Source organism: Primulina huaijiensis, chromosome 4 (assembly GCF_012295235.1).
Source record: "Primulina huaijiensis isolate GDHJ02 chromosome 4, ASM1229523v2, whole genome shotgun sequence".
NCBI lineage: Eukaryota > Viridiplantae > Streptophyta > Magnoliopsida > Lamiales > Gesneriaceae > Primulina > Primulina huaijiensis.
The window spans coordinates 20104717-20124112 of record NC_133309.1 but is presented as its reverse complement, the minus strand read 5'-3'; the positions used below and the strand labels follow the sequence as shown (position 1 = coordinate 20124112).

Genomic DNA, 19396 nt, shown 5'->3' with positions numbered 1-19396 from the left:
TGATGTGACTTCGTTGAAATGGATGAGCCGGGTAAGGAGCTCCAACGGGTCAAATCAATAATTTATAGTTTTTAGGGAATTTGAGTGAAGATAATGGCTTCAATAGCACCTGCAAACAATGAAAGAAACTCGTGAATGGGCGCCGGAGGGGTGTCCGGCGTGGCCACTCCGATGCTTAAGTCAGCAGGTTGAAGATGAACACAAGCAATATTTGGGAGAAAATATGTATAATGCTTAAGAGTTCAAAGATTTCCCAATCCGTAAATGACATTAATACCTGCTATTTATAGTAGAAGATGAGGTAGGTACCTCGATTCCAGTGCTACCTACTAAGTATGGTAGGTCGGCTGCCCATACCCTATCTTCTGATGACTTCTAGGACACTCCAAACCCAAGTTGCTCTGACAGATTAGACGTCCTGTATCCATCATACTCGAGTATGGTTCAATTCTCGAGGTGGCTCGGGCAATTAATTACCCGGGTAATTATATGAGAGCTCGGGCTATGACTGCGCGGAAGACCGGGCTGTTCCAAAAATTCTTGGGAAACATGTAGTGCTCGGGCTATTGATAGTTGCCGGGTCGTCAATCGACCCGGATCCTTATGGTAACAACCCGGATCCTTATGGGGGTATCAATATTAAATTTGAAAATGTTACAAGTACATGGTTCACCCCCATTTTAAAGAAATTGATGCTAAATAGATCGCGAATGTGACGTTCGGAATCCTTGTCGGAGGTGGGGTGATGTCTTTGTTCAATCTTGAGTGGAATGATGCGCCAATAAGCTTCTCCTTCTCACTTATCTAAAAAGCGGCGCTTAGGAAGCTAGACGGTTGTCTATCGTCCTCATTCGCTTAGACGGCTTTGAGCAGTCGCTTAGATTAATACATGATATTTGATTTTTACTTTTAATTTTTTTAAAAAACATTATTTAACATATTTGTTTATCAATTTGTATCGAACGAAAATGATGAATATGCCATGAATTTTGAGTTTGAATTTGATAAAAATGAATTATTAGAGAAATATTAAGATACACAAGAAGAATCAGATATTTTTTGATCGAAAACCTGCCTACCTCTTTTCAGAACATTGATACTTGTACACGATGGCGACAAAAGTCTAAAAGTTTGATGTAGCCTTCAGATAGGTTAAGGTGTGTGGTTTGGACCCAATATGAGAATTAGGGATGTCAATGGGAATATGGTCAAACAGGCCACACGACATGTCTAAAAGTAGGTCTTTTGTGAGACGGTTTCAAGAATCCTTATTTATGAGACGGGTCAACTCTACCGATATTCACAATAAAAAGTAATACTCTTAGCATAAAAAGTAATATTTTTTTTCATGGATGACCCAAATAAGAGATCTGTTTCACAAAATACGACCCGTGAGACTGTCTCATACAAATTTTTGTCCATGTCTAAACCGGATCATTATATCTAGAAACAAGCTCAAGAGGATAACGGGTTTTAAAGAACCCGACTAACCCAACATGATATATATTTATATTTCATATTGTATTATATTAAATAATAAATGTTATAATTTTTAAACTTAATTCACAATATTCTCGTCCCTTGTTACTAATTAATTATTAAAATATTATTGTTTTGGATGTAATTCTGATCAAGGTACTATATTTTTAATGTGTAGCAGAATAAAAAAACCAGTCAATACTCAACGGGTTTCCGAGTTCAACCCGGATTTTGCGACAAGTCCAATTTTTTCTTGGCGTAGTGGATCCTACAATTGGCTCAAGCATGGTAGGAATAACTTTTTTCCCAGTTAATACATCGAAAGAGCATAAAATGGTAAAACATGAGAGGTTATCAGGCAAGATTTTGTATTTTTTTCGTATCAATCAAGAGGAATCAGTTTCAAGTAAAACACAACATAAAACCAACTCTGACAAACTTTATTGGATATATATAGCTGTTAGTTACTTGTTAATTAGTTAATGGTAGTTAGTTGATATAGTTAGTTTCGTAGCAGTTAGACAAAGGCAAGAGGTTGATATATGAGAAGACGACTGTAGAACTCAGAGACTTGAATTAAGATTTTCATTCAATAAACAAGAGAGTTCTCTCTCGTAATATGGTATCAGAGCAATCGCGCCGACTATGGTGATCGGAGCTTCAATTTTCAATTCTTTGCATTAATCTTCTGCCTCGGGTGATCTCAGGTCTGCATAGCGATATTTTTTGAGCTACATATCTCATGGCTCCTGGAAATTTACCAGAACTTTCTCGAGTAAGTACTCAATCCGCCATTGATGATCCGATGAGCCCATACTTTTTACATCACTCAGATAATCCGGGTCTCACATTAGTCTCGCAATCCTTAACCAGAGACAATTACGCGTCCTGGAGCAGAGCGATGAGAATTGCACTTTCCGTCAAGAACAAGTTGGGTTTTGTAGACGGGACAATTGGAAGACCATCAGAGGCTGATGCAAATCTACTTGGTTTCTGGACTAGAAACAACAACATCGTGATCTCCTGGATCTCAAATTCCGTGTCCAAGGACATTTCCGCGAGTGTTCTTTTCTCAGATTATGCGGCTAGCATATAGGACGATCTCAAGGAACGATTTCAACAGAGTGATGGGCCAAGGATCTTTCAATTACGACGAGATCTTGTGAACTTACGTCAGGGACAATTATCTGTAAGTGTCTATTTTACGAAGCTTAAAGATCTATGGGAAGAATTGAACAATTTTCGTCCAATGTGTAGCTGTGGTAAGTGCAATTGTGAAGGGTAAAGAAGATGGACAACCATATTCAAATGGAATATATCATGACTTTTCTATGGGACTTAGTGATTCATTTGCACAAATTCGAAGTCAAGTTCTATTGTTTGATCCACTTCCTCCCATAAATCGTGTTTTCTCATTGGTTGTCCAAGAAGAACGGAACAGAGCAATCGGTGCACAATTCACAGTCCCTAATACCTCAGGAGATATGGCATTTGCATTGAAGAATGATCAATCGCATAAAATTGCTCAAGGTCGAGGTTCAGCAAGATTTCACAAGAAAAGGCCATTCTGTACCAAGTGCAACATCCATGGCCATACAGTGGATACTTGCTATAAGATACATGGATATCCTCCAGGCTTCAAGATTCGAGGAAACACCACAACTCAGTACACGACAGTAAGTGCAAATCAAATCTCTGGAACGCATACATCCATGGCCCATGCTAACACCAGTGATGATCAATCTCAGAAATTGCTCCAAGGTTTCAACAAAGAGCAGTTACAACAATTGAGGGTAATGTTTGATCAACATGTTACATCACATGACAAGCATAATACCTCTATCAATGACTCAAAGAGTGCTCACGTCACAGGTATTTGTTTATCTACATGTGTCCCAATATTTTATGTTCTCCTTCGTGTTGGATTATCGATTCTGGAGCATCCAGACATATTTGTTCATATGAGTCATTGTTTAGCTCACTTCAACCAGTCACGGGTTCCACGGTTACTCTCCCTAACCACACAACTATTGCCGTTAAGTTTTGTGGCAGCATCAAACTTGGTGAATCCTTAATTCTTGAAGATGTCATGTTTATACCGAGCTTCAAGTTTAATCTACTATCTGTCAGCTCCCTTATTGCCAACACTAAATCAATTATCAGTTTTTACCATGATTCGTTCATCATCCAGGAGGTGATAACGAGGAAGATGATTGGCAAGGGTAGGAAAGCCGAAGGACTCTATGTTTTGGATACAAGCTCGGTCTTTCAAAATACTTTCATCAATCAGATTTCAGTGGAGACATGGCACAGTAATCTTGGACATCCATCTGGTACAGTCATGAATACCTTAAGGGATCAGTTACATTGTAATGGTGTCAACTTAGATAAGTGTAAACCTTGTCCCATTTGTCCACTAGCTAAGCAAAGAAGACTAGCATTTATATCTCATCATAACATGTCTGATTCTTCTTTTGATCTTGTAAACTTTGATATATGGGGACCATACAATGTTGCAACGCAAAATAATCAATGTTATTTCCTTACCATGGTAGATGATTGTACTCGTTTCACGTGGGTATTTTTACTTCAGCAAAAATCAGATGCTTGTAGAGTTGTTTCTCGATTTCACAATATGGTTGAGACTCAATTTCATAAGAAGATCAAAGTCTTTCGCACAGATAATGCAAAAGAACTTGCTTTCACATATCTGTGCATGGAAAAAGGTATTATTCATCAGCTATCTTGTGTCCAAACACCGCAACAGAATTCAGTAGTTGAAAGGAAACACCAGCATCTTCTCAATGTTGCTAGAGCTTTATTTTTTCAGTCGCATGTGGCTGCTGAATTTTGGGGTGATTTTGTATTGACTACCTATTTGATCAATCGAGTACCATCTCCCACGACTCACCACAAGTCTCCTTATGAACTACTTTATCAAATAGCATTTGAGTATTCTTCTTTGAGAACGTTTGGATGCCTTGCCTTTGCATCCACATTAGCTGCTAATCGTGACAAACTCTCACCAAGAGCTCGTGCATGTGTTTTCTTGGGGTATCCTTCAAGCATCAAAGGTTACAAACTACTGGACATACATACCAAAGAGATAATTGTTTCCCGGGATGTCATATTTCATGAAACCACATTTCCATTCTTATCACTCACTCCCAATATCAGTGTTGATTCATTTCCCAGTGTGGTTCTCCCATTGATATTGGATTCACCAAGCCCTGACACTATCATTCCAGCATCAACTGCTACTCCACACTCACCTGAACCGAACACAACATCTTTACCATTGGTCCAAGATCATAATCCAACAGCTCTTGTGTCTCACCGAACATCATCCAGAAATGTCCAACCTCCATCTTATCTTCGTGATTACCATTGCAACTTGCTGCAATCAGACACTCTGTTGAACTCTAAGTCATCTTATCCCTTAAGCTCCTACATCTCATATGCTTCTCTATCACATTCATACCGAAATCTGACACTCAATGTGTCATCACATTTTGAACCTCAATTTTTTCATCAAGCCAAAAACCTTCCTCAGTGGCAGGAAGCCATGAAAGATGAACTTGATGCCATGGAGGCTAATCACACGTGGTTAGTAGTTCCCTTACCACCAGGAAAGCAAGCCATTGGTTGCCGCTGGGTTTACAAGATTAAATACGCATCTAATGGATCAGTTGATAGACATAAGGCTCGACTTGGGGCCAAATGATATACTAAACAAGAAGGAGTTGATTTCTTTGAAACTTTTTCTCCCGTGGCAAAATCAGCTACTGTCAATGTTATTGGCTATGGCTGCCAGCCAACAATGGAACCTTGCACGATTAGACGTGAACAACGCCTTTCTCAATGGGGACTTATTAGAGGAAGTATATATGGACTTACCACTTGGCTATGTCGATCATGGTCCACCCATCGCCCCATCACAGAAACTTGTATGCAAGCTTTACAAGTCGATTTATGGTCTTCGACAAGCATCTCGGCAGTGGTACACTAAATTTTCCCACGCCCTAATTCAATCTGGCTTTATTCAATCGCAATCTGATCACACGTTATTTACTAAAGGCACGGGGTCCTCTTTCATCGCCCTGTTGGTGTACGTTGATGATATTATCATTACAGGACCATTTTCTTATCTTATTCAATCATTAAAGACATATCTTCAGGGACACTTTACGCTCAAAGACTTGGGTTCTCTTAAATATTTTCTTGGCCTCAAAATAACAAGATCACAACATGGTATTTGTCTCTCATAACGTCATTACACTCTTAAGCTGTTAGAGGATACTAGTTTCTTAGCCAATAAGCCAACTCCAACACCAATGGAACCACGCATTCGCCTAAACAACATTGACGGAGAGCCCCTGGCAGATATCTCACAATATAGACGTATCATTGGACGCCTTCTCTATCTCACATTGTCTCGCCCGGACATCATGTTTGCCGTGCACAAGCTCAGTCAATTCGTATCTAAGCCAAGAACATGTCACTTGCAGGCTGTACATCACCTTCTCCGCTACATCAAATCCACACCGGGTCAAGGCATATATTTCTCTGCCTCGTCATCCACTCACTTGCGTGCCTTTTCTGATGCTGATGGGGCATCTTGTCCAGATACTAGAAAATCTGTTACAGGCTTCTGCATCTTCCTTGGCGATGCATTGGTCGCCTGGAAAGCCAAGAAGCAAGCCACGATTTCCAGAACGTCTACCGAAGCTGAATACCGAGCTTTGGCTAGCACTACTAGTGAAATTATTTGGATCATTCAATTACTTCGAGACTTTCACATCCATCCATCTTCACCAGCCACCTTGTTTTGTGATAGTCAATCGGCCATCCACATTGCGCATAATCCAGTGTTTCATGAAAGAACCAAGCACATAGAGATTGACTGTCATTTCATTCGAGAAAAGATTCTCGATGGCTCCATCAAGTTGCTACCCATTCGTTCGGAATCACAACTTGCAGACATGTTCACCAAACCATTGCCTTCTTCTACTCTATCTCACTTACTCTCCAAGATGTCTATGAAAAACATTTATAGCACATCTTGAGACAGGGATATTGGATATATATAGCTGTTAGTTACTTGTTAATTAGTTAATGGTAGTTAGTTGATATAGTTAGTTTCGTAGCAGTTAGACAAAGGCAAGAGGTTGATATATGAGAAGACGACTGTAGAACTCAGAGACTTGAATTAAGATTTTCATTCAATAAACAAGAGAGTTCTGTCTCGTAATAAACTTGGTCTTGAATTTGGCCTTCGACAAGATATATAACTCATACAATAACATCACCTCAGGTCAAATGAAAAAGAGCCAACTTGGGGACGAGCGTAATTTTGCGTTATGTTTCCAAGGATGATATCTAAAATAATCAAAACTTCAAATGAAACGACCTCAGATCACACCAGTGGAGATGCTGGAAGTTGCATAAATCTTGAGCGAATGCTCGGGTACACAAGTAAGACCTGTCATACCAATAGAGTGCAAAATGCTTCAATGTTAAATCGAGCATCATGAGAATAGTCATCAGATAAAAGGGACTAGAAAGGTAATAGTGAACATCTGTTGATTTCATTCATTTATGGGAAAAATTCAAATGACGCATGTAGATACAAGTGATTTGTCCATCAATATCAAGTTTGTAATGTAATCAAGAAGGATCCAAGGGGGCAAGCACAGGCAATCACCTCCATCTTCATACAGAAAAAATACCAAACTTTACGTGCTCTCTCTGAATTTATTGATTTTCTGATTTATTATTATATTTGCTCTTCGGTATTATAACTAAAAATAGTCATCCTCCTCAAAATGCCTAGCTCCAATTCTCTAGTAACTTCCATATTTCTAGGTAAGAATGTTCAGACTTCCGGGACACCAATTAAAGTGTTGCTATATAATTTGCATGCACACTGGGTTGAAGAAAAGAATTAGAATTTGAATCAAATAAGTATTGACTTCATTGTAAAGATCAAGCAAATTCAAGGATTGGCTCGGGAACTCATCTTCTCGTTGTACCGGTCTCGAACAAAAGAAATGGAGTGATAAGAAGATACCAGGTCTCGCTGAAAGCTACAACTCGGTAGAATTAAAGGAAGACACGTAAGACATGGCTATAACATAGAACCTAAAAACAAGTACTCTGTAAAATTATCGACCACTTCATGAAATGGTATTGTACTAAAGTTGTACGACAGCAGCATTAGGATATGGAAAGGCAGAATGGAATAGAGACAGGAACAGATCTGATTAAGAACTATTATTGCTTACCTTTCTCTTTGACATCTATTTGCAGAGAATCAAGAGTAATAATGCCATCTGTCAATGGGAGAACTTCAAGCTTGATGGTTGCCTGAGAGTGAGAAGGGACAGATCTGGTGCAAAGAGAAATGTATTTTAAATGTAATTAAGACAAGATTGAGTCCAAGAGGAAAACTGGATGAGAGATGATTACCCAAGTGGAACTCTACTCTGTAACCATAAATGTGTACAACCAAGATCGTTACTAGGCACCACATCAGATAAAGAACTGTGTTCCTCATTCAAAGGAACTGATTGTAGACTATCTTCCACTTTCTGTCCTTCATCCATAGGCACTGAACTCAGGTGCCGCACAGCAGTTCCTCGCCTATCAGTATTCGTTCTCTCTGACAACTCAACAGAAGAACCAAAAGGACTTAGTGGTGAGGACGGTGAATTACTCAAAGACACCACAGAAGGAGGAGAAGTAAATGATGCAGGGGCAAGAACTGTCAGCGTCAGATCGTCTGATGTCAAATTTGATGCTTGAAGAGTTAAGACCTGAAGATTTGAACAGCATATGATGAAGTTTAAAATTTCAGATGGAAGAAATTGGTTGCTTGTATTCGTATATAACCTGAACTGGAAGTTGGGTCCCATCTGACCCAAGTGTTTGCTTTGACATTTCAGATGCAACGGAGATCATAAGATCTCTCGAAATCCGAGGCCGCCAGCTTGTTGTCTGCTTGAAGAACAACTTAGATTCTACAAATATGGAGACAGAGTATAAGTACAGTGATTATAAGGTTCTCTTAAGAGTCATCTCGGAAAAGAAGTAATTTTGAACTTATACCAGTATAGTTGCATCGACATGATACAAGAATAGCATATTGATCAGCTGATGAAGCACTTTGTTTTCCTTCAGCAATGGAGAAGTTTTGCCGACTTGATGTGGCACTTCCAGCTGGCAAGCAAGATGGTTGTAAATTACTGCCACCATTACCCTTGGGACCTCTCCACAAAGAAGTTGCTGGTTTGAGAATAAAAGAATGTTCTTCGCCTCTCCTGTCACAATTTTGTAGCACATTTAATCTGTCAAAACTTTTGGGTCAAGCACCAAGTAAAAAACAAAAGCAAGTGGTCATCTGCCAGTTAACATCACAAAATACTACTTATGGATGAGGAACAGCAAGTTAAAAAATGATAAAAGTTCATAAGAGAACAAATGCAAGCTTCTATTGCAAAGGAAAACAATTCTATCCCTTTTTTAAGTGAACATTCTTTTCAAAGAAATAGATCCATATACACTTAAGTGTTGAGGTGTATGCTGTATTTTTTAGAGTTTGGGAGATAAGTTATCACATCCGCAGCACCAAAATTTATAGGCTCCAATCCCAGGAAGCACATTTATCATTAAATTTCAGCAGATGTTTACATGAGAAACAATTATGCCTCATCAGAAATCATGGATAAAGTTAACTTGATGTATATTATGAAACTTTTTTATTCAAACGTTAGCCAATGAACACCACCCCAGAAAGAGTATCCTCAAGATATGAGATGATAGAAAACATTTCTGTAATCCAAAAGAAGGAAAGGTGAAAACAAAATAAAGTAATCATCTCGAACAGGTAAAAGTCAGGTTCGCATGCAAGTTTGAATTTACACATGAATTTGATAGAGAGAAGAAAGTGAAAGGAAGAAATCATCTCGAACAGGTAAAATGGGGTTCTCATGCAAATTGAATTTTCACAAGAATTTGATATAGACAAGAACGTGAAAGGAAACCTCAACAAGCTTCGCAATCCCGGGCTTGTGATTTTAACAGATGTAGAGACATGCAGCAAACATCTCAATAGAGGAAGTTCCTGATTTTTCAAGTTACAGTTTGCAAGTTAATATATTTTCCGAAAGACACAAACCTCAGTGCTAAATTTGGCAACCGGAAATCATTTCCAGCTTCTATGCATGTAATCGGTAAATTTAATGGTGGTCCATCAGCTGATGTCTCTTCAAATGTTATTGTTATGGCATCTATAAACACCACAATATCTGAAGCATATTCAGGGGAAACATTCTGCGGGGAAAGAAACATTCTATATCAATTGGTGTATTAGAAAGACTAAACAAAGCCAATCAGAAAAACTTAGGCTTTTCCTATGGAAAAGGCATTCATAAAAACTAATCTTCAATCAAGCTAAGAAAAAAATTATGGCGGGCGGGGCTGAGGAATAGAAATAGTAAAAACCACACCTTTACATGAACGCAAAGAAGATCATCCGTATTGCAATCAACAGATACAGAATTGATTTCTACGGGTTGAATTATTTCTATATTTTTCCTCCACCTTCTCCCAGGTGTAAAAGTTCCTTCTAAACCACACCTAACAGAAAATCTTTCCGGCTCCAGTGGTACACCTCGGAAAGATAGAAGTCCTTCATTTCTGCTTTTTCCACTTTCTACAAACTTACGGAAGGAAAATTGATTCCAATCTTCTGGTTCAAAACTTGGTTTTGAATTAGGAGTTGTGACAGATGAAGGCGGTGGTGCTGAATTTTGAGGAAGTGAGGACATAGAATAACTTCTAAAATTACCAAAAGAGAATAGTTGAGAACCAGAAGACCCAGATATGGTAGGTTTTGTGGGCGAGTTCCGAATACTTGAACTAGAGCTCAACACAAGAGGAGATGCCGCTCGAGCTGGTGGAAAACTAGAATTATCCACAGGAAGCAACCATTTTAAAAGATCACCAGAAGTTTCCAGCTTCTCTGAAGCTGGGGCATACATGTTCTCCATAATTGAATTTCTTTCTTGATACATTTCAAATTGAAGAATCTCTAGGATGGGATCTCTCACGAAGTCAACACCGATATTTACCTGTAATAGCACCTGCATCCTTCCAAACAAGAGACCGAATTCAAATAAGTATCGATACCTACAAATCAAGGCAACCACAAACCATCGTGTAAGAAGAAAAAAGGCAGTAATTAAATAAAACAAGAAATAAGATGGGAACAATTAGCTCCGGCTTTCAAATAAAACAATAATTAAAAAACCAAAAGTCCTCATAATCTTGCAAGTGTAAAAATTAAAGTAAAGACTAGGTAAATGAACAAATGCAAAACTTCTAATTGTTTTTGTGTACATGTGAATAACACGATTTACATGTTTACACTTTGTGTTTGCTAAACTTTATGTTTCAACTCATCTATTAAAAAAATACTGCCTGATAAAAGTTACAAGACTCATAACTGGTAGATTCTACTTTTAAAGCAAGGCATCAATGAGCACCCACATACCCCACATAATAGTGATTGCCATAACAAATGAGTAAACCATCACAAAGATGTCCTAGCTCAGACTTGAACTGCATGGTTGATGCTCCAGGCATCATTAATACAAGAATTCCTAAAATCAGGAATTAGTATAACATGGGTAAAAACTTTAGTATGTTCCAGCTTTAGGATCTTAGTAGCTAATTACACAGTAATGAGATGAACTGTAAATTAAGATATATAATCAATTAGATAATCTATGCAGCAAGTACATCTTCTGATATAAGAAATAAGACCTATGAAATTCTTTACGGTCTCTGTGAAACATACCACTATGTCTCCATTTGGAAGGGAACAGCATTTGGCAGCATCTCTTACTAACCCCCCTGATGTACGAGCATCAAATTTTCCTCTGTCAATCGCCGCAGTAGTTGAATTCTTCTTTTTCATAATCTTTTCCGTTTCTAAAGAATCTCCACTCAAATTTTTTTCGAATATTTCAGAAGTCGCGAGTTCGGATTTTTGCACTCTTCTTTTAGTCCAAAGTGGTTCATATGACTGCGCAATTCGAGCAAAAAAATGTGAACTTTCGAAATTTTGCAACAATTGTTTTGTCTGCCGTCTGTAATCTTCCATTCTGAGGAGAGATTCACCGGTTGGAACATCTTTTTGAGACTCAACCCCTTCCATCCCATTTTGATCATGTAGCCCACCAGCACTCAAGTCCACTCTCTGAGTAACTGGATCTTTTGGACCTTCAATGTCTCCATTTTGTTTATCATTGCCTTTTCCAATCCAATTTTTATTCATAACAGCGGCAACTTTAAATGGTGTGATAATTTCAGTATCTTGCTTACATGCAGACAGACATATTAGTATATGGATTTGTTCACCTAAGGACAAAGGCAAAGCATATAAGAAAGAAAAATTCAAGGACCACAAACATAAATTTGAAACTATACACGCGTGCCAGTGAGAAGAACAAAAGGAACAAAAAATAGTTACCAGGAAAAACAAATTTGCGATCCAAGGAGCGAAGAGAAAGTATATCTGGTGCTTCCATCCATTTCTCAGGAACTTCTTCTGAGAAAAGCGAATCAAGAATTTAAATTAGATCAAGCAACATTCAAACTTGAGCACATCCCAGGGAAGATAAATCAGATCCTTTTGCAGGATATTTCAAAACAAAAACTCAAAGCAGCAAAGACAAACTTCTAATCCCCATTAAACCAATTATTAATAATATCCAAAAGTAACGAAACCTAAAATCTGATTTAAGTGAAAGTACTTAAGAATGAAACTTCTTCTCTTGGCATTACATAAAAAGTCAAATTTAAGCAGATCGCTTGAAACAAAAATGCTGACAAACAGACATAAGCTTATCCAAATATGAGAGTCTCTGCCTTGATGATTGGGGCAAGAAGCCGTAATTCACTTTTTTTATTTGAATCTTGACCAAGAAAAGAAAGCAAGTAAATTTAGCTTTGAATATTTCGCATGTTAACGGAGCATAACATCAATATTTTTTTTAGTTCCCTTTTTCGCACAATTATTACTGGCTAGGAAGTTTCCTATTCGCTTACTCGTGACATTGAAAAAATTCGATTTGAAGGTGAAAAGTTGCTACAAAGGCCAACACTTTCCAGATTGACAAATTGAGTAAGAACTGAATGGATTAGAAAGAGATAACCTAGCATTTCGTTCAAGGCGTCTTTCATGAAGCATTCATGACTTTCATACAAGTAAACATTTTCTGAGACTGTAAATAAAGAACTCGGGCATCATCAGTTTCATTTCATCTTATAAACTCAAGACTAACATTTGAATTTTTCCACTGGAGATTTAATCAAGAATGGGCTTGGACACGCAGCTCAAAATTAGCATGACAAAGCTTACGAGTAAACACTTCATAGTCATGCTGTCAATTTAGCTGCTATCAAAAGGAAATAAAAATGCAGATACCACAACATCTATTTTTTTAAGGAGCAACATTTAATTTTCAATACAAAATAAATGTCAATTTTACAGAAACAATCGCTTGCTTTCACATCGAAAGCATGAAAATCAACAAGGTGATTGAGCAACAGCAAGAAAACCTAGATTCCATCAGTAATTGGTCGTCTTAATTAGTATGTATGGCAAACATAGACAAGCATCTCACTTCATCAGAGTTCAAGGCTTAAAATACTCGATGCAACTTTTCAAAGGGTGCCAATTTACCAGTTTCAGAGTTAATTTCTTTCCATATTTTCAGTGGCACATCATTAACTCAGTTCCTGATAAAGCACCAGATTTTCGGAAAGCCAGCAATGGGAAGATAACAAACTGGCCAGAGTAATCAAGACAGCAAAAACAATGAATGAAAGAAAGAAACTAACTAGTTAATAAGATGGGTGGCTAAAGACTCTATACCTTCAATCTGCAAATCTTCATTTTTCACTTGATAAATATTTAAAAAAAGAAAAGAAATACAGTAATATAAAAGATATTGTTGATGATAACGAACAAGATAAGAAAAACTGCATAAATGATAATGCATGATTAAATGGAGCAAGCATTTAAGATAGAGCAAGGAGCCTTACTACATGGAATGATTATCAACCCATCATTTTCTGCAACATCTATATGGCTATTAACTTGAGAAGTACTCTCTCCACTAGAACTTGTGGCGCCGCCATTTTCACCCGCATACTCGTGATTTTCTGCATTGCGATTTCCGGAAGGTGTACTCTCTGGAAATGAATCATCAGAAAAAAGACCCTCTAACGTAGTAGTGGGTCTTGACTCATAATTTACCTTTAGCTGAGTCTCTTGAATTGACGGCAGCTCCTGAATTGCCGTCTGACTTTGAGACCTCATCATTAGGAAATTCATTTCCCACCACCAAAAATTCTTCCTGTAACACCAAACAAGATTGCAACTATTGAATTAAAACATTCCATACTTCAAAGAAATCTGAACTTCATTCTACAACCAATGACATAACACACCATATGTTTTAACTTAAAACTCTTTTGGCACCACCATCTACATACACATATTTTCAGAACACAATTTTCAATCTGTTAGTTGGGTAAAGAACTCCAACAATGACATTGTGGCTGATACATATGCATTTCCATACACATAATGCTGGATTCAAAACATTTATTTCCAATCAAACATAAATAACAAGGTTTCTTTGAAACATGTAAGTACATCTACTCTGTCAAACTAACCCAAGGCTTCAACTTCAACAATTCACATCCATCAAAATTCAAAAATCTCACATAATATTCCGCAAATTCATAAACAATTACACACAGAACACGTAGATTACGGATGAATCAGATGCAGATGACAATATACACAAACAGCATATTCAAACAATCGCGAAATTCACCTGCTCGAATCTGAGATCGATTACGGATCGGCAAAACAGAATCTAACAAAGAGATCAACTACGATGCAGTTGTGAAGCAATTGAGACTGAGGGTTGGATCTGTCCCCATTTCTGATGTTTAATGTTCACCTCTATTTTTACTCCAAAATGGAAAGTAATTTCACAAAAAAAAAATTAAATAATATAACATAAATGAATTTTTTTTCTCTTTCAAAAATATATCAAGAAATTAAAATATAGTTTGATTTGTGTTTTACAGAAATAATTTATTGAATTGTGGTAGATGGACAGAGATATCCACTTTGAAAATGCTTTTGGAAAATGAAAAAAAAAAATTTAAAAATTCTAAGTAATTTTTACGTAAAAATTTTAGAAATTGGTTTTTATAATTAATTAGAATCAATATTTTTAAAGTGTAATAGTTTTCTTCAATTTTTAACTTTAAAATATTTTATTTTTAATAAAAATTAAATGTGATGTGTACCCTGACAATTATTCATATATATACAAGTATACCGACGCAATTATAAGAAATAGTGAGGGACTATACTGAAATTTTGATATATGAATTAAAAAAATTAAATAGAAAAAAGAAACGAATAAAAAAAAGACTCAAATAAAAAATTGAACATACAATTTGATGTCTAAAAAACAAAGACTCTATCTGCTGAGCTACATATAGCTTGCATTAAAGTTTTAACATTTTATTAATATATATAATTTTTAAAATAGATCATGAGACCAAATGTTAGCTATTCTAAGTGTCTCAAACATAATAAGATAGATAATACAGATATGAGTAGGATTTTGTAAAATTGTCTCGTAATTCTATTTGTACAATTGTGACTTTTATTTGTATTGTGTAATTAAATTACAGACCTGTTTATTTGTTTTGATTTTTTTTGCTGATTTTAGATTGTGGTGTTGGGATTGAATGTTTAGTTATTTGTGGAATGATTGCAACTATTAGCATAGGGATCCATTCTTAGTTCATTACCTTTACAAATGTGATGATGAAATCTAACAAGTATATTTGTCAAGGTCCACACTTACAGCTAATAACTATGGGGGTATTGTAACATTTTTTAGGTTTCTTTTCAGTTTTTGAATCTAATTCTCGGAGCTGAGCGATTTATAATTCCGATTAACCTGAAAGCTTTGCTATTTTATCAGCTCTTCTGATTTTTGTGTTATGTGTTGATATTTATTCAAAAAAAAGATATTGAAACTTGATGAACTAGCGTAGTTTTTCTATGATTGTGAGTTGAATTAAAGTTCTATGACAGGATCAGAATTGACCATCAAGCTGGATTTCAAATGGGATTTTGATTATTAAAATATATTGGAATACTCTTTTGAATTTAGATGCACAAATTTTATGCTTTTTTGAAAATTTATAAAGTTGTGGTGTTTTTGGATTGTTGAGAAATAGTGGGACTTTGCTCTGGATTTCAGTCTAGAAAGATAGATGTTTTCAACTTAAGCAACCTTTTCTTTTGTGTGTTGTCTTTTTTCTCCGAAGATCATCTTTGCACGACCGTAGAAAATATTCATAGTATTTTTTATAATTATGAAACATGTCCTAAAAAGAACCATATATATCATATGTAAAACTATCCAATTTCATCGTGAAATGAATGTAATATTCTTTGCTCCTTTGATTGCAGAACATGATATGTAAAGGCTACTGATAAAACTACTCTCCCCTCACAACAAATGTGGACTTCTGGCGTTAGTTTTGTCCAATGGAGTTGGACAGAAGCATGAGACGTGGTAAATATTTGGTGATGACTAGATTAAGTGAACCCAGAGAGTATATGAAAACAACCAAATACACACATCACATGTCTTACATTTCATTCGAATAGGAAATATGAAACTTGTGATTGGTTGTAAAACACCGATTTATTCTTTCTTAGTTTAGATTATAAATGGATATGTTATTGTGATATTTTTTACAAAGGTGGCGGAAGAGTATATTTTGTTGTAGTTCTTTTTGCAAGATGTTTCTACGACTAGTTAAGGATCCTTGTTTTTATCGAATTACATAGCTCAAGAAGATCATCTATCTTAGCAATCAATCTGATTTTTCAGCAAAGTCTGGGCATTTGAGCATGGGCCACCTTCGTACCGTTTACTCATGAGGAACCCCATTTATCCTTTTGTATATGTGATGAGGAAACTATTGCATATTGAAATTTCAATAATTTTATTTTCTAATTTAACTTAAGATAAGTAAAACTAATATGTTTACATTTAAGATAAAATATATTAAAAAATAAAATTTTTGATCTAAAAAGTAATAGTTTATAATATATGGTATAAAATTATTTTATTATACCATATAATTGTCTATTATAATGAATAATTATCCGCGGTTGGTGGGACAGCTATGGGGTCGAGGTGCTAGGGCGGATGGGACAGGGGCATTGCTGGGTGTATAGGTGTATAAAACTATTATATGGTATAAATTAATATTTATGTAGTGAAAACTAATATTTTTTTTCCCAAAGTAATATTTTTGCAGTGAAAACTAATATTTTTAACCTACAAAGTTATATTTTCTTTTCATATAAATATATATTACGAAGTAATAATTTTGGCTTAAAACTTAAAAGTAACACTTTTGATGTGAAAATTAATATTTTTGACGTAAAAATTAATACTTTTCATTTCAGATAAACATATTGGTAAGATAAAATTTGAATCTAAGTTTTGGTGATCACAATCTAAAATGATCTAATTTGGTCAAAATTAATGAATGCAGATATTTGAACAAAAATTAACTGAAAAAGACTATTGCTGATTCATCTCAAGAGATATGCCATCAAGCTGGAAAAAAGTGTAGTTAAACTACGCTGATACAAGATGAAATGGATAGACGCGAACAGACAATTCAAGTTGTCCAACTTAATTGATGTAACGCACACTTACAGTAGTTCAAGTCTGAATCAAATTGTCTGTATTATTCTATAGCAGCACAAGTCATTCACAGACTAAACTAACAATATTCTCTGAAGACAGCAGATAATTTTATATACGAGTATATTTCTAAATTTTTCAGCAAGGACAGCAAAAAAGATCCGTTCGTTACTTGTTCAGCTAGTGTCTAAGAAATTTGAATTAATCATTACTATTTTTGGAAACACAACAAGGACACGTGACACTCTCTACACAAATGTCGGCTACCCAGTATATCTGTGAGTACTATATATATTTATTGACATTAAGGACCAAAATGTTTATTCAGTTTCTACGAATAATTATTTTGAGTGTCTTTCACTTGGTTTAATTCATTAGTGTTCAATATTCAAGAACCGAGCTATTATAGTTCAACGATTATCCCCCAATCGATTCTATCAGCAACTTCACGATTACTATACTCCATTCCAAGTGCTGCCAACTCGATCACTATGCTATTGAATCTCTCATCAAATTCATTTATTGTCTCTTCAGCTTTCATCTTGATATTATTGAACTTTTGAATGTCCAACATCATCTTATTCTCCTTAATTTGGTCATTTCCTTCATAAATTTGGGTTAGTTTTTCCCCAATTTCTATGGCAGTTGAACATATTTTTTTAATTAATAAATTTTTATCTAGTATTTTATAAAGGATATCTTTGGTTATGTTGTCCATATCGACTTTCTTTTTATCTTCAGCAGTCCATTACATCCTTGGCTTTTTTACCATTTGAGGAGAACAATCTGTTACAGCAACAACTATGTTTGCTTTCATTATTTTCATAGGTCCATCTGTGATGACATACCACATGGCGTCATTTTGAGCTGATATATGTGAATGTATTCAAATGTCTCGGTCATTATATTCTTCTTTAGAAAATATAGGGATTTTTTTGAAGGAAGTCATCGGAGTATATCAGATATTAAGATATCAGAATAAATCGCTCTAATACTATTTGTTAGGATTGAAATTAACATTTTAAAGGGGGTTAAATAAGCTGTTAAGAAAATATGAAAAATAATTCAAAACTTAAACCATATTAATAACTAAAACTAATATTCCAATCAAACTAAGTAAAATAAACTACTAAAATACTAAATGCGAAAATAGCTCAAAGAACCAAGTGAATGTGATATACTAAAGTGCAACATATCAGTTCAGATAAAAGCAAATTAAGCACGTAGGATAACTTAAAAAAAATAGAGGTGAGGATATGTTTATGGAAGTTTGAAGACTAAGCTTCTACATCTCCTTTTTTCTGTCTCCAAAGGATTCCACTAGAAGATTTGATTGTGTAAGGCGCCCTGGGCCTGTCATTTATGGGCCCTGCAATCACAGTCCCTAGACCCGACCCAGCTTGCACTTACTCACAGAACTCACCACCCCTAGCAATGGTGTACGTGCTGTTAGGATCGGGAAAGAGTTTAGAAGGGAGGTGAATAAACTCTGTAAAAATATTTGTTTTTTAAAATTAGATTTCAATCGTTTTTAGGCGGTTGAAATTTTTTCTTGAATTGTTAGAAATATGAACCACTTAAAAAGTACGGAAAACGGTTCACGATTTCAAATGATAGCTTCAGCTGGTTGGCTGGCTTGTTAACAAGAAACGGTTTGAAAAGTAAGTGCACGCGAAAAGTAAAGACGCAGGATTTTTATGGATGTTTGGAGATAAAAACTCATACGTCACCCCTTCTTCCTCTTTCGAAAAGATTCCACTAAAAGACTTTGGATTTACAAACTAATTGCAACAACCCACTCCAATTAGGACTTATCACACTGTCTGTTTTGAAACTCTTAGCGATCACTTTACACTTCTGGATTTAAGAACCCTCTGTTCACCAGAAAATACAATCAATCAAATAACCAAAAGGTTACTGATAAAAGAAAACTATATATTTTGAGTAGCACGAAATTGATCCTTGAATGATCAGATATCTTTCTGCTTAGTGCGTGCTTGATGAGTGATGAAGTATATAAACTTTAAGATCGCTCAGATTTTTGAGTATGCAAGCTTCAGTAGTGTGTCAATCGCGTGGTTGAA

At 35.8% G+C, this 19396-nt stretch overlaps 1 protein-coding gene across 1 annotated transcript in view; it reads right to left on the bottom strand.

Annotated features, from left to right (window-relative positions):
- Positions 1–6667: 6667 nt before the first annotated feature.
- Positions 6668–19396, bottom strand: part of LOC140974953 (uncharacterized) — a 14906-nt gene continuing 2177 nt past the window's right edge. The window contains exons 2-12 of the mRNA XM_073438444.1: positions 13805–13904; positions 13591–13740; positions 12014–12091; positions 11339–11901; positions 9987–10622; positions 9656–9810; positions 8587–8798; positions 8371–8498; positions 7948–8294; positions 7764–7867; positions 6668–6961 (exon numbers count right to left, since the gene is read on the bottom strand). Of these exons, the coding sequence (XP_073294545.1) occupies positions 6891–6961; positions 7764–7867; positions 7948–8294; positions 8371–8498; positions 8587–8798; positions 9656–9810; positions 9987–10622; positions 11339–11901; positions 12014–12091; positions 13591–13740; positions 13805–13904 (2544 nt within the window). The 3' untranslated portion in view covers positions 6668–6890. The remainder of the gene's footprint in view (positions 6962–7763; positions 7868–7947; positions 8295–8370; positions 8499–8586; positions 8799–9655; positions 9811–9986; positions 10623–11338; positions 11902–12013; positions 12092–13590; positions 13741–13804; positions 13905–19396) is intronic.